This window comes from Entelurus aequoreus, linkage group LG28, assembly GCF_033978785.1.
Source record: "Entelurus aequoreus isolate RoL-2023_Sb linkage group LG28, RoL_Eaeq_v1.1, whole genome shotgun sequence".
Classification (NCBI taxonomy): Eukaryota; Metazoa; Chordata; class Actinopteri; order Syngnathiformes; family Syngnathidae; genus Entelurus; species Entelurus aequoreus.
The window spans coordinates 16,479,539-16,491,881 of NC_084758.1; the positions used below are offsets into that span (position 1 = coordinate 16,479,539).

Here is a 12,343-nt window from a genome sequence, read left to right on the forward strand (position 1 = left end):
GAACAAACAGGTATGAAATGTGGTTTTGGATAATAGGACCCCTTAAAGACAAATGAATGGTTTATTATCTTCATACAGTCGTGGTGTTTGGTAATGGTTTAGTAAACATGGTTGTCAAAGTTACATTGAAGTGCATCACATGTTTACACTCGCACAACTCAACACGTCCAAAACAAAGAAGAAGAAGCAGAGTTTATTTAATCCTACGTCTTCTCCGTGTCTTAGCATTTTTGACAAGCACAGCCAAATCTACTGTTTCATGAATTACATTTTTAAAGGATCAGAATCCGAAATACTTTAATAATCCCCGAGGGGGAATTAAGATTTTCAGATTAATCCCATTCAAGAGCAGACCAACATTACAGGATCGCTGACGGGTCGGCCAACTTCCGGTGAGAAAATAAAATATTCAGTCTAAGCCTGGGCCCCTGGAGAGGGGGTCCAGACTGAGGCCAAGGAAAAACAAAAACACATAGCCTTAGCACACATGAACATGTGATGCAACCAGCCACTTCTACACACAGCCACAAAAGGAAAAAAACAACAACAAAAACATATACACTGTGGTGGCCTCTGCGGTGTTCCACGCCATCGTCTGCTGGGGTGGGGGGGGCATGGCCAGAGACAGGAGCAGACCCAACAAAGCAACCAAGAGAGCAGACTCCACCCTCGGCCGCCCACCAACTCTCGGCCAGTGTCCAGTCCGCATGGATGAGCAAAGATACGTCCAAGGAGACCGAGGTGTCCGATACCTGCTCATTCAGCCAAGACACTGTGAAGCTTGTCCGTCCCAGCTCCGCAGCCCTGTCTCTTCATCCGCATCTCCTCCAGTCTCTCCAAACGGGCTCTGGTGTGGCATAGACCCAGCAGCTGGTCTCCATGACCAAAAGGCTCCCCGGCAGGTAGATCCAGAAGTTCACAAAAAAGCACCGCAGAAGTCCCAAAAGTCCCAAAGGGTCCCGAACCAAAAGGCAAAAACAAAACACATGCAAACAAGAGGGAAACATCAGGAACACAAAAGGATGAGCTCCTGCCACCAGCAGCCACTACAGCAGCGCCATCTTGGGGAAAAAAAAGCAAACGTTCCTTTACAAAATGATGGGTATGACATTTTAAAAAGAATACTATTGTTGGTAAAAATAAAATACAAGTTAAGCAACTAAAACAGTGACCACAACAGCGAAGGAGGCCAGCAGAGCACTCAGCAAAACGGCAGCTGCTTTCACGTCTTGTTCTGCAACACAAGAAGAGTGCATCTTAGGACTGCAACACAACCTTACACAATAAAGTAACCAACAGTTGGATTCAGCGCGCCTTGCTTGCCCCTTGGAGTCCGCGGGACAAAACCATTCACACTCTGAAGTTATTATCGCAGAAGCCAAATTCTAACTTCAGACTAATACCAAGAGAGCAAAGCAGTTTGATGACGGCAGCGAGTCGGACCGCAACAGGAAGTAGCAAGAACACAGCGAGAGGAAAGGGTTCAACTTTCTGCTCTTCTTTGTTGCGTCTTCAAACCGAATGAAATCTGAACATCGTGCAGGTGTTGATTTTATTGAAGTCGGACGAAGTGAACATGTGAGTAAAGGAGGAGGAAGACGCAGAGCTTAATAAAGCCCAGCCCTTCTCGCTGTCTCATGCAAGTTTGTTCACTTCCTGTGTTTAACATGCACGTCTTCTGATAGGGAGAGAAAAGAACAGTTTTGTTTTATTTTTGTTTTAAAGTGCACTGACAATTAAGCTATCCTAAGCTAGTTCTGCTTCCTCCTCATGCTTTGTCAACACCTCCACCATCAACCTGAGAACCAACGTCCTGTGTGGTGGACCTTTGTGTACTGCATAACAGGGCCTTTTTTCCCCCCCTGAAAAGTGCGAGTTTAACAAAAGACCAAAAACAAATGTCCACTGCAGAGGACGTAATGTAATACTTGGATTGTTTTACTCCACATATTGACACGCTCTATTTGTTTTGTGTTGTTCAGGCATGTAAATGTTTTTTTTTGTATTTCTGAGATTTATCCATCTATCTTCAACCGCTTATCCCATACTTGCAAACCTTGAGACTTCCAAATTCGGAAGATTTGTGGGGGGGGGGGGGGGGTGTTAAGGGGGGAGGAGTATATTTATAGCTAGAATTCACTGAAATTTAAGTATTTCATATATATATATATATATATATATATATATATATATATATATATATATATATATATATATGTATATATATATATATATATATATATATATATATATATATATATATATAAAATAAATACTTAACTTAACAGAAATGAAAATTTAAAAAAATGGCCGGAAAGGTGTTGTTTGATTTGCAGTTAAGAATTGGAAATAGAATGAACGGAAGGTACACGAACCACAATAAATATAAGTGTTTAATATAAATATAAACATGAATAAACGTTAAACGCAAATGTTAATCTAAATGTTAAATCTCAAAGTGAAATCTAAATGATAAAATCCAGCTCTCAATGTTAAATCCAAACATTAAATCTAAATATGAAATCCAAGTGTTAAATCTACATCTAAATGTTATTACATTGAAATGTTAAAGTTCTACTGAAATTATTTTTTTTAATTTAAACGGGGATAGCAGATCCATTCTATGTGTCATACTTGATCATTTCGCGATATTGCCGTATTTTTGCTGAAAGGATTTAGTAGAGAACATCAACGATAAAGTTCGCAACTTTTGGTCGCTGATAAAAAAAGCCTTGCCTGTACCGGAAGTAGCGTGACGTCACAGGTTGAAAGGCTCCTCACATTTCCCCATTGTTTACACCAGCAGCGAAAGAGATTCGGACCGAGGAAGCGACGATTACCCCATTAATTTGAGCCAGGATGAAAGATTTGTGGATGACGAACGTGAGAGTGAAGACTAGAGTGCAGTGCAGGACGCATCTTTTTTCGCTCTGACTTAGGTATAAGCTGGCTCATTGGATTCCACACTTTCTCCTTTTTCTATTGTGGATCACGGATTTGTATTTTAAACCACCTCGGATACTATATCCTCTTGAAAATGAGAGTCGAGAATGCGAAATGGACATTCACAGTGACTTTTATCTCCACGACAATACATCGGCGAATGCAGATAGAAACAGAAGAAATAAACCCCTGACTGGAAGGATAGACAGAAAATCAACAATACTATTAAACCATGGAACTGTAACTACACGGTTAATGCTTTCCAGCTTGGCGAAGCTTAACAATGCTGTTGCTAACGACGCCATTGAAACTAACTTAGCAAAGGGGCCTCACTGAGCTATGATAAAAACATTAGCGCTCCACCTACGCCAGCCAGCCCTCATCTGCTCATCAACACCCGTGCTCACCTGCGTTCCAGCGATCGACGGAAGGACGAAGGACTTCACCCGATCATCCGTGCGGTCGGCGGCTAGCGTTGGCGGCTAGCGTCGGATAGCGCCTCTGCTATCCAAGTCAAAGTCCTCCTGGTTGTGTTGCTACAGCCAGCCGCTAATACACCGATCCCACCTACAACTTTCTTCTTTCCAGTCTTCATTGTTCATTAAACAAATTGCAAAAGATTCACCAACACAGATGTCCAGAATACTGTGGAATTTTGAGATGAAAACAGAGCTTTTTTGTATTGGATTCAATGGTGTACCAATACTTCCGGTTCAACGATTGACGTCACGCGCATACGTCATCATACATAGACGTTTTCAACCGGAAGTTTAGCGGGAAATTTAAAATTGCACTTTATAAGTCAACCCGGCCGTATTGGCATGTGTTGCATTGTTAAGATTTCATCATTGATGTATAAACTATCAGACTGCGTGGTCGGTAGTAGTGGCTTTCAGTAGGCCTTTAAAGCCCCACTTAAGAACTTTAAGTTTTGCTTGATTTTGGCGGCGCCACTGGACCAAAGCGGTAGTGTTTTGGCTAAAGGAAGACCACATTTTCCACGGGGGCAAGCGCATAGCTTCGTAAATCGTCATAAACGTACATACAAACTGACACGATAATACCACAATGACTCAGTATGACTGATCAGTTGGAGAATCACTGGTCTAAACCTATTTATTAACCTTTAAAAAAGACCAACAATTGATTAAAATAAATAACATGAGTAAATGTTTAATACATACGTGTGTCCACATGAGTTCCTTGTCCGAACAGGATCTGTCCACACGTGGCTACGGCACAGTAGTATGTTCCGGTGTCAGAGGAGTTGAGTACGGTCAGAGAGAGATGGTAGACGCAGCTTCTTGGGTCTTGTTCATCCTCACTGTCGGAGTAAATGATGTGTGGATCAGACTCTCCTGATCCTGACTTCAACCAGTAGACGCTGCTTTGGTTCGGACATTGGCGGAAATTTTCTTTGCTCTCAGCAAGGACGGAACACTGGATGGTCACAGACTCGCCTCCTTTGACCGACTTGCTTTGCGGAATTTGTCTCACCTGGAAGGACTTGCGTCTGGGGTCTGTGAGAGTCACAAAGAGGCATTAACATGTTTGATTCAGAAGCCCTTTTATCGATAAACAGTCCACATACAGTCATGGTCAAAAGTTTACATACACTTGTAAAGAACATAATGTCATGGCTGTCTTGAGTTTCCAATCATTTCTACAACTCTTATTTTTTTGTGGTAGAGTGATTGGAGCCATACTTGCCAACCCTCCCGAATTTTCCGGGAGACTCCTGAATTTCAGTGCCTCTCCCTAAAATCTCCCGGGACAACAATTCTCCCGATTTCCACCCAGACAACAATATTGGGGGCGTGCCTTAAAAGCACTGCTTTTAGCGTCCTCTCATCTGAAAAGGAGACTATTATATATGTCTCCGTTATCCATAGGTTTATCTATAACCCATAACACGGTGGCCGAATGGATATAGTCACTCATGAACGGTCAGAAAAGCACAAGGCGGCGGCAACGCAGAATTACGGGCCACCTTGCAAGCAACATCCCGTTCTCATTTGCGGATGTTTTCAACAAATCCGTGAAGGATATGATCCCGGATTCAGAGATCGCTCGCCAGTACTCAAATGGTAGAACAAAGTCTACTCAAATAGTGAAAGGCAAGTGTTTTTTTTTTTTTAAGTAAGCAGCAAGTACAGTACAGTTAGTAGAACAACTGTGTACTCTGTACTGTACTATATATATATATATATATATATATATATATATATATATATATATATATATATATATATATATATATATATATATATATAAAATAAATACTTTAATTTCAGGGAAATATGTGCTCCAATCACTCTATCACAAACAAATAAGAGTTGTAGAAATGATTAGGAAACTCAAGACAGCCATGACATTATGTACTTTACAAGTGTATATTGTACTGTATATTCACCTTTCACCACCAGATGCGTGCCACCGGTGAACACCATGTTGTATGAGGTCCCAGCTTGGCAGGTGTACATCGCTTCATCGTCTTTGTGTACGTTTGTGATGTTTAAAACGTACATGTCACCCGTACGCGCGCTCACAAATCTTCCGTCCTTGAACGGTCCTCGAAGGGACATTTCCCCGAAATACCCCTCCACAATGGTTTGGACCATTGAGCCGAATTTCATCTTGTACCAGTAAAATATGTCACCTCTATCGTCGTGGCGCGGGCATGCCAAAGTGACGTTAACGCCAACTTCCACCAGGCTCAGTGTTATCGGAACGTAGGATTGACTCAGAACTGAAGAAAAAGACAGAAGAAGAGTAAATATGCAGGAAAAAGTGGAAAATACAAAACGGAGGTACCTAAACTCACCCAATGCGCCGAGAAGCACAAGTGCAGTCAGCTCCGCCATCGTTGTGATCGTCTTTCCACTAAGTCTCGAGGAGGTTTGCAAGTCAGAGACAATGGTGTTAGGCTGAAATGCGAAAAATGTATTTCCGCTGCATTTTTTTCTTCAAACTACTGACCCATTTTTACCAAGCGTACGTGACTAGAAGCTCACTTGTGAGTCTAAAACCAACAAACAAAAACAACTATCCTGAGATGCAAGAAAAGTGCAGGTCGAAGTATTTTGTGCATGGATATAAAAATGTATTTTCTTCTCTTTGAATGTTGACTACCTAATTTGTCTATTCAGAAGTTGGCCTGCTTTTACCCTTTTGTTCGTGTTGTTTTCGGTTTTCAAGCAATTTTCACAGGTTGAATTAATACACTGCAAAAACTGAACTCTAAGTAAGATTAAATATCTAAAATAAGGGTGATATTTGCTTATTTTCTGTCTGATAAGATAATTCTTCTCACTAAACAGATTTTATGTTAGTGTTTTACTTGTTTTAAGGGTTTTGGTCCTAAATGATCTCAGTAAGATATTACAGCTTGTAGCTGAGATTTGATGACCTATATTGAGTAAAACATGCTTGAAACTAGAATATCAAGTGTTGCAAAGCTGTGTCATCAACACTCACAAGTATAAAACTGCTTTTTCAAAGTAATAATTTCTTATTTCAAGCATTAACAAAAAAATCATGACTTTGACACAATTGTGTCTCATAATTAAAACAGATGACAGCCAAATGGACTTTGCTGTTTTATTTTCAATGAAACAAGAGAAAATACGTACTCATATAGTAGTACAGTTGGCACAGTACAGTAAAGGGACAGTTAATATTTAAACATTTAACATGTGACATTTTAAACTATTTTGAACGGAAATAGTTCATGCACATTCAGGTAAATGATTCCAAATTACAAAAGCCAAAAAGTGCAAAAACAATAATGTTCGTGTTGGAGGAGTTTTGAAAGACTGAAATATGAAATACGTGCTGCAGTCTGCAGGTGTACCTAATGTTGGGGCCCAGCAGTCATTCACAACTCCTCCAACACGAACATTATTGTTTTTGCACTTTTTGGCTTCTTATTAAATAACTTTTTTAAATAGATTCAATCTTGCACGTGGAAAGTTTAAGTGTGGGCTTTAGTCGATATAACACTCCCGTCAGGGGGTGCATTATATGGCGGGGGTGCATTATCCGGCACAACACCACCAGGAGGCGGGATTACTGCGAGCCTCAGCCAGTGCGTCTTCGCAGCCGTTTTATGATTGCTCAGCACAAGAAATACTTTACACACTTACAGTTGTTGACAAAATACACTGTACATTGTATACCTCAGCTAACTAAACTATGGAAATGTATAATATAGTTCATATAGCAATATGGTCTCACTGCACAGCAGGCCAGCAGTTAGCCGAGTCATTGCGCAATCCATGGTGAGGCTCAACTCAGTGACGTGCCTCAACTGGCTGATGACTCACAGCAAGTCTCTTCTCAGTATTTGAACGGCAAATGTGAAAATTCAGCGATTTTGAATAAACATCATCTAAAACTGGTGAAGTTAAATAGAAAATAACTTTATAGTATAATCACTGGATACATATAACAATTTAATTTTTTTTTTTCTTTCTACATTTTTTTTCTTTCCATGATGGCACGTGAGGCCCCGCCTCACCTGCCTCCCCCGACTGCACGTCACTGATATATATATATATATATACATACATATATCGGCTAGTAGACCCTGAGAGTAACAAGCGGTTGCCTTGTTGTCTTTCCATTAAAAAAATAAACTCGTTGTTAGTGTAAGTTTGCTGGTTTCAAGAAATGTAATGCCGGGCGCATATCATTATGTCAAGATAATGGCACTAGCATTTACTTCATTTAAGAATATTTTTCAACATATTGAGAAAAAAGGTCTAATTTTTTTTTTCTATCAAGAAAAGTGCACTTGTTATTAGTGAGAATATACTTAATTTAAGGTATTTTGGGATTAATTGAGGTTAGCTAATTTTACTTGTTTTGGAAAGTCTTGACAAGCCAAATTTATAAGCTCCATGAAGACGGACACATTGGTTTTCACGATCAAAAATGTCTCATACATAAAGTGCATGTAAACAACACTGCATTATTTCAGTGACAGAAATTCAGATCCACGATGGGCTCAGAGGGACACTGTCTGACACAAAAACACACACACGCACGCTGCCTGATTGGCAACCAGGACAAACCTGGTTGTTTTTTCTCCCCCTCCCTCGTGAGTGCATTTTCTTTTGAATTATTAAAGAATAGGGCAGCACGGTGGTAGAGGGGTTAGTGCATCTGCCTCACAATACGAAGGTCCTCAGTATTCCTGAGTTCAATCCCGGGTTCGGGATCTTTCTGTGTGGAGTTTGCATTTCTCCCCTTGACTGCGTGGGTTCCCTCCGGGTACTCCGGCTTCCTCCCACCTCCAAAGACATGCACCTGGGGATAGGTTGATTGGCAACACTAAATTGGCCCTAGTGTGTGAATGTGAGTGTCAATGTTGTCTGTTTATCTGTGTTGGCCCTGCGATGAGGTGGCGACTTGTCCAGGGTGTACCACACCTTCCGCCCGAATGCAGCTGAGATAGGCTCCAGCGACCCCCCGCGGTAGAAAATGGATGGATGGATGGATTATTAAAGAATATTATTTTCTATGTGATGCTGTGCGGTGGGGGATGACGACGGCACGCTGCTGCCCGCCTCTGTCTTGAGTGGGTTTTCCGACCAACCTCTCCTGCAATGGGTCAGACAACGCCATTTGCTAGACTTCCAGCCGAGCAGCCTGCCAGATCTCCAAGACAGTCGCTCGCTTGCCTGCCATAGAGGCCCCCATCGGGCTTCCGTCATCCTCGTCTGCTGCAGAGGCTCCCGCCTGGCGCCCGTACTCCTCATTTTTGTAAGTCGCAGGGGTGGCCGGCTCATGGACGTGCACCTCGCCAGCTGCAGCTGCTTTACGCTCGGCGCCATCACCTGAATTGTGCCCAGTATCTTCAGGGACACTAGGTCTCCGGCTCCCATCATTGCTGCTTTTCCCTCTGCGCGTGTCCACCGTGCCTGGAACTTTTGGGGGGACTCACTGTCAGCACCGGACTCTACTCCGCTGGCTTCAAGGTCACATAGCCGACATGCCGGCCAAGCATTAAGGCCGCAGTTTTGCGACCCCGCCACCAACGTTCTCCCACCGCCCTCCATTTTTTGAACGTTCACGTCTGGATTCCGTTTTGTTTAGGGGGGGGCGGCATCTTGTCACAGCCTGGTGAGGGTTTTGGACTTATGTTGGCTTTTTCTCAGTGTGTGTTTTTGTAAGTTCCTGTCCTGTGCTCTCATTTAGGTACATTCACTTCCTTGTGCCGTGCACAGGCGTCTACACTGCTGCCTGATTGGCAACCAGGACACACCTGCTACCGGTTGCCAATCAGTCTCCTATTTAGGTCAGGCGCTGTCTCCTTCTCCCTGTGGTTCATTTCTGCACTCCTCCTGTGCTAAGAACATCTGGAAGGAAAGGACACACAAGTGCGGATGTTGTTTCTTGACTTCAGAGTCCCGCGAACCTAGTGAGCAAACTGGCCCCCCTTGGATTCAGTACCCCACCATGCAACTGGCTGCTTGACTTCCTCACAGACAGACCCCAGTCAGTGAGAGTGGGCAACAACACCTCCAGTGCCATCTCCCTGAACTCCCCACAGTGCTGCGTCCTGAGTCCACTGCTGTTCACACTGATGACCCATGACTGCTGCGCCAGGTCCACTACTAACCACATCGTGAAGTATGCAGACGACACAACAGTAGAGGGCCTTGTCCGTGACAACAACAACATGGACTACAGGGAGGAGGTGAAACATCTGGTTGACTAATGCAGAACCAAAAACCTGGTCCTGAACGTCGACAAGACCAAGGAGATCATCGTCGACTTCAGGAAGCACCAGTCCAGCCACACTCCACTCTTCATCAACGGCACAGCAATGGAGATCGTAAGCAGCACCAAGTTCCTGGGGGTGCAGATAACTGACAATCTGACCTGATCCCTACACACCGGTGGTCTTATAAAAAGAGCTCAGCAGCGCATGCACTTTTTGCGTCGGATGAAAAGAACACAGCTCTATACCCCATTATCACCACATTCTACAGAGGCACTATGGTGAGGACAGCGGAAAAGATCATCAGGACTCCTCTTCCTCCTATCCAGGAGATCGCAAAAAGCCGCTGCCTGACCAGGGCTCAGAAAATCTGTAGAGACTCCTCCCACCCCCACCAAGGACTGTTTTCACTGCTGGACTCTAGAAAGAGGTTCCGCAGCCTCCGTAGCAGAACCTCCAGGTTCTGTAACAGCTTCTTCCCTCAGGCCATAAGACTCTTGAACACATCATAATATTCCCCTCAATTCCCCCCAAAAACCAGATTAACTCGCTGGAATATAAAGATAATGTAACATACATCCGTAACAGTGGATGCATATGCAAAAGTGCAATATATTTATCTGTACAGTAGTCAATCTATTTATATATGCAACTTGTTTTGTAAATGCAAACACTCTGCACCTCTTTGTTCTTTTATCCTGCACTACAAAGAGCTAACACAAATAAATGTTGATCTTATCTGTACTGTAAAGTTCAAATTTGAATGACAATAAAGGAAGTCTAAGTCTAAGTCTAATTTGCTCTGCCTGGCTATGCCTATTGCTTCAAACAAAGAAGTCCCGTGTCTTGTACAATTCCGTTTGCACTTGCCTTCTTTTGTCCTGTTTTCATTGCGAGTTGTTTTTCCTCAACTCCTTCTAGAATGCATTTATTATATTTTGATGTATTAAAGAATATTATTGGCAATTGTTGGCAATAGCGTGTTGTTGGCTGCATCTTGGGGTCACGTTGCTCAAGCTGCCTTCCACGCTTCAAATCCCGACACACCCACTTACTGACACCAATGCTGCTTTGAAATGGTTGTGGTTGTGGTTTCTCTTTTGAAAAAAAAAAACTCAAATAAGCACAATCTTCAACTTCGTGCAATAACCAAAAAAATGAAGTGTGAAAAAAGTTCCTTCCTGTCAAGTGTGCAACAATGTCATACACGATTGTTGCAATGACTCCACAGAGCAAGAAAACTGCAAAATGTCAGTACTTTTTATTTACTGTTTGCAGTATGAAGTATCATCAACATACACATGATATTGATTTTGGAACTAAACAGGGTGGACATTTATGTTTCAAATCAGCACAAAAGTACAATAAAAAATATTGCAAAATCCGGGCTAAATTTTACATTTTTGGACAAATCTTTAATTGCAGATGCACACATTGCAATATTTACACAGGCGCTTGTGTTCAGTCCCAAATTTGACAGAAGACAGTGACTGTAGAACAGCTTAGAGTAGCCTACCTGAGCGCGGTATTCGTCCTTCTCCTCCTTCTTTACTGAACGTGTCTTCTTTGGCGCGTCCTGTTGGGGCCTGTTAGTGGTGGTGGATTTCCGTTCCGTTCTGTGCGGCGTTGGCCGTTTTGTTTTTCGATGCCCGTGTCGATCGTCTTTGACTTTGGGGCTTTGTTGTGTGCATTTCCTTGCGACTTCTCCATAATAAGTGTGAGTGCGTTTTGATTTGCTGTGAACAGTTTATTTGGTCCACCATAACCCCTTTTGGTAATTTCATTGGACTAATACAGTGGTCGGCAACCCAAAATGTTGAAAAAGCCATATTGGACCAAAAATACAAAATCTAAATCCTTCTAGAGCTGCAAAAAAGTAAACGCCTTACATAAGTCTTACAATGCAGGCAACACATGATGTAAGTGTTTATATTGGTGGGTGGTCGAGGGTGGAGTCGGCTCTCTTGGTTGCTTTGTTGGGTCTGCTCCTGTCTCTGGCCATGCTCCACCCACCCCAGCAGACGATGGCGTAGAGGCCACAAGGCGTATATGTTTTTTTGTTTTACTTTTGTGGCTGTGTGTAGAAGTGGTTGGTTGCATCAGCTCTGCTCTTCTAATGTCTTTAATTTCCTTTGTGTTATTTGATGTTACCCTCTTAAACACATGTTTATGTGTGATTGCTATGAGGTTTTTTTCCCTTGGCCTCAGTCTGGACCCCCTCTCCAGCGGCACAGGCTTGGACTGATTTTTATTTATTTTTTCTCAAAATGAGCCAAAAAGGAGGGGCAGCTACATGTAAACAAACTACGGTGCGTTGAAGGGCCGCCCAAATTAGTAGGACAAAATGGTGCTCGCCAAATCCTCTCATCAGTGAAGCATGTTTATTATAAACAGTGGAATTTCTGCCAATTAGGAATGTGTGTGTCACGTTTGCTCTCTTACAAAAACAATATTAAAACAAAAATTATATTTTTTCCACCATCTTTTCCATTTCCACACATTTTTGAAAAAGCTCCAGGGAGCCACGAGGGCGGCGCTAAAGAGCAAATTTAGTTTATGAACCCTTAAATATCTATTAGTAGCCGCAGCATTGTATAAAGTGCAGGGTTCAAATCGTGAAAACAAAATAGCAGCCTATAACCTGAAAATATAGTTAATTTTGGATTATCTTCA

At 42.5% G+C, this 12,343-nt stretch overlaps 1 protein-coding gene across 2 annotated transcripts; it reads right to left on the reverse strand.

Moving 5' to 3' along the window:
* Nucleotides 1-230: 230 nt before the first annotated feature.
* Nucleotides 231-6,140, reverse strand: LOC133644949 (uncharacterized). 2 transcript variants are annotated; one of them, XM_062039714.1, is made up of 4 exons: nt 5,768-6,140; nt 5,357-5,692; nt 4,128-4,463; nt 231-1,234 (listed from the first exon to the last, which is right to left on the reverse strand). In XM_062039714.1, the coding sequence occupies exons 1-4, from the start codon at nt 5,805-5,807 to the stop codon at nt 1,152-1,154; spliced, it is 795 nt and encodes a 264-aa protein (XP_061895698.1). In that variant the 5' UTR covers nt 5,808-6,140; the 3' UTR covers nt 231-1,151. The 2 variants fall into 2 exon arrangements, with proteins under 2 accessions (XP_061895698.1, XP_061895697.1); XM_062039713.1 differs by having other exon boundaries at nt 5,357-6,140.
* Between the last annotated feature and the right edge of the window lie 6,203 nt (nt 6,141-12,343).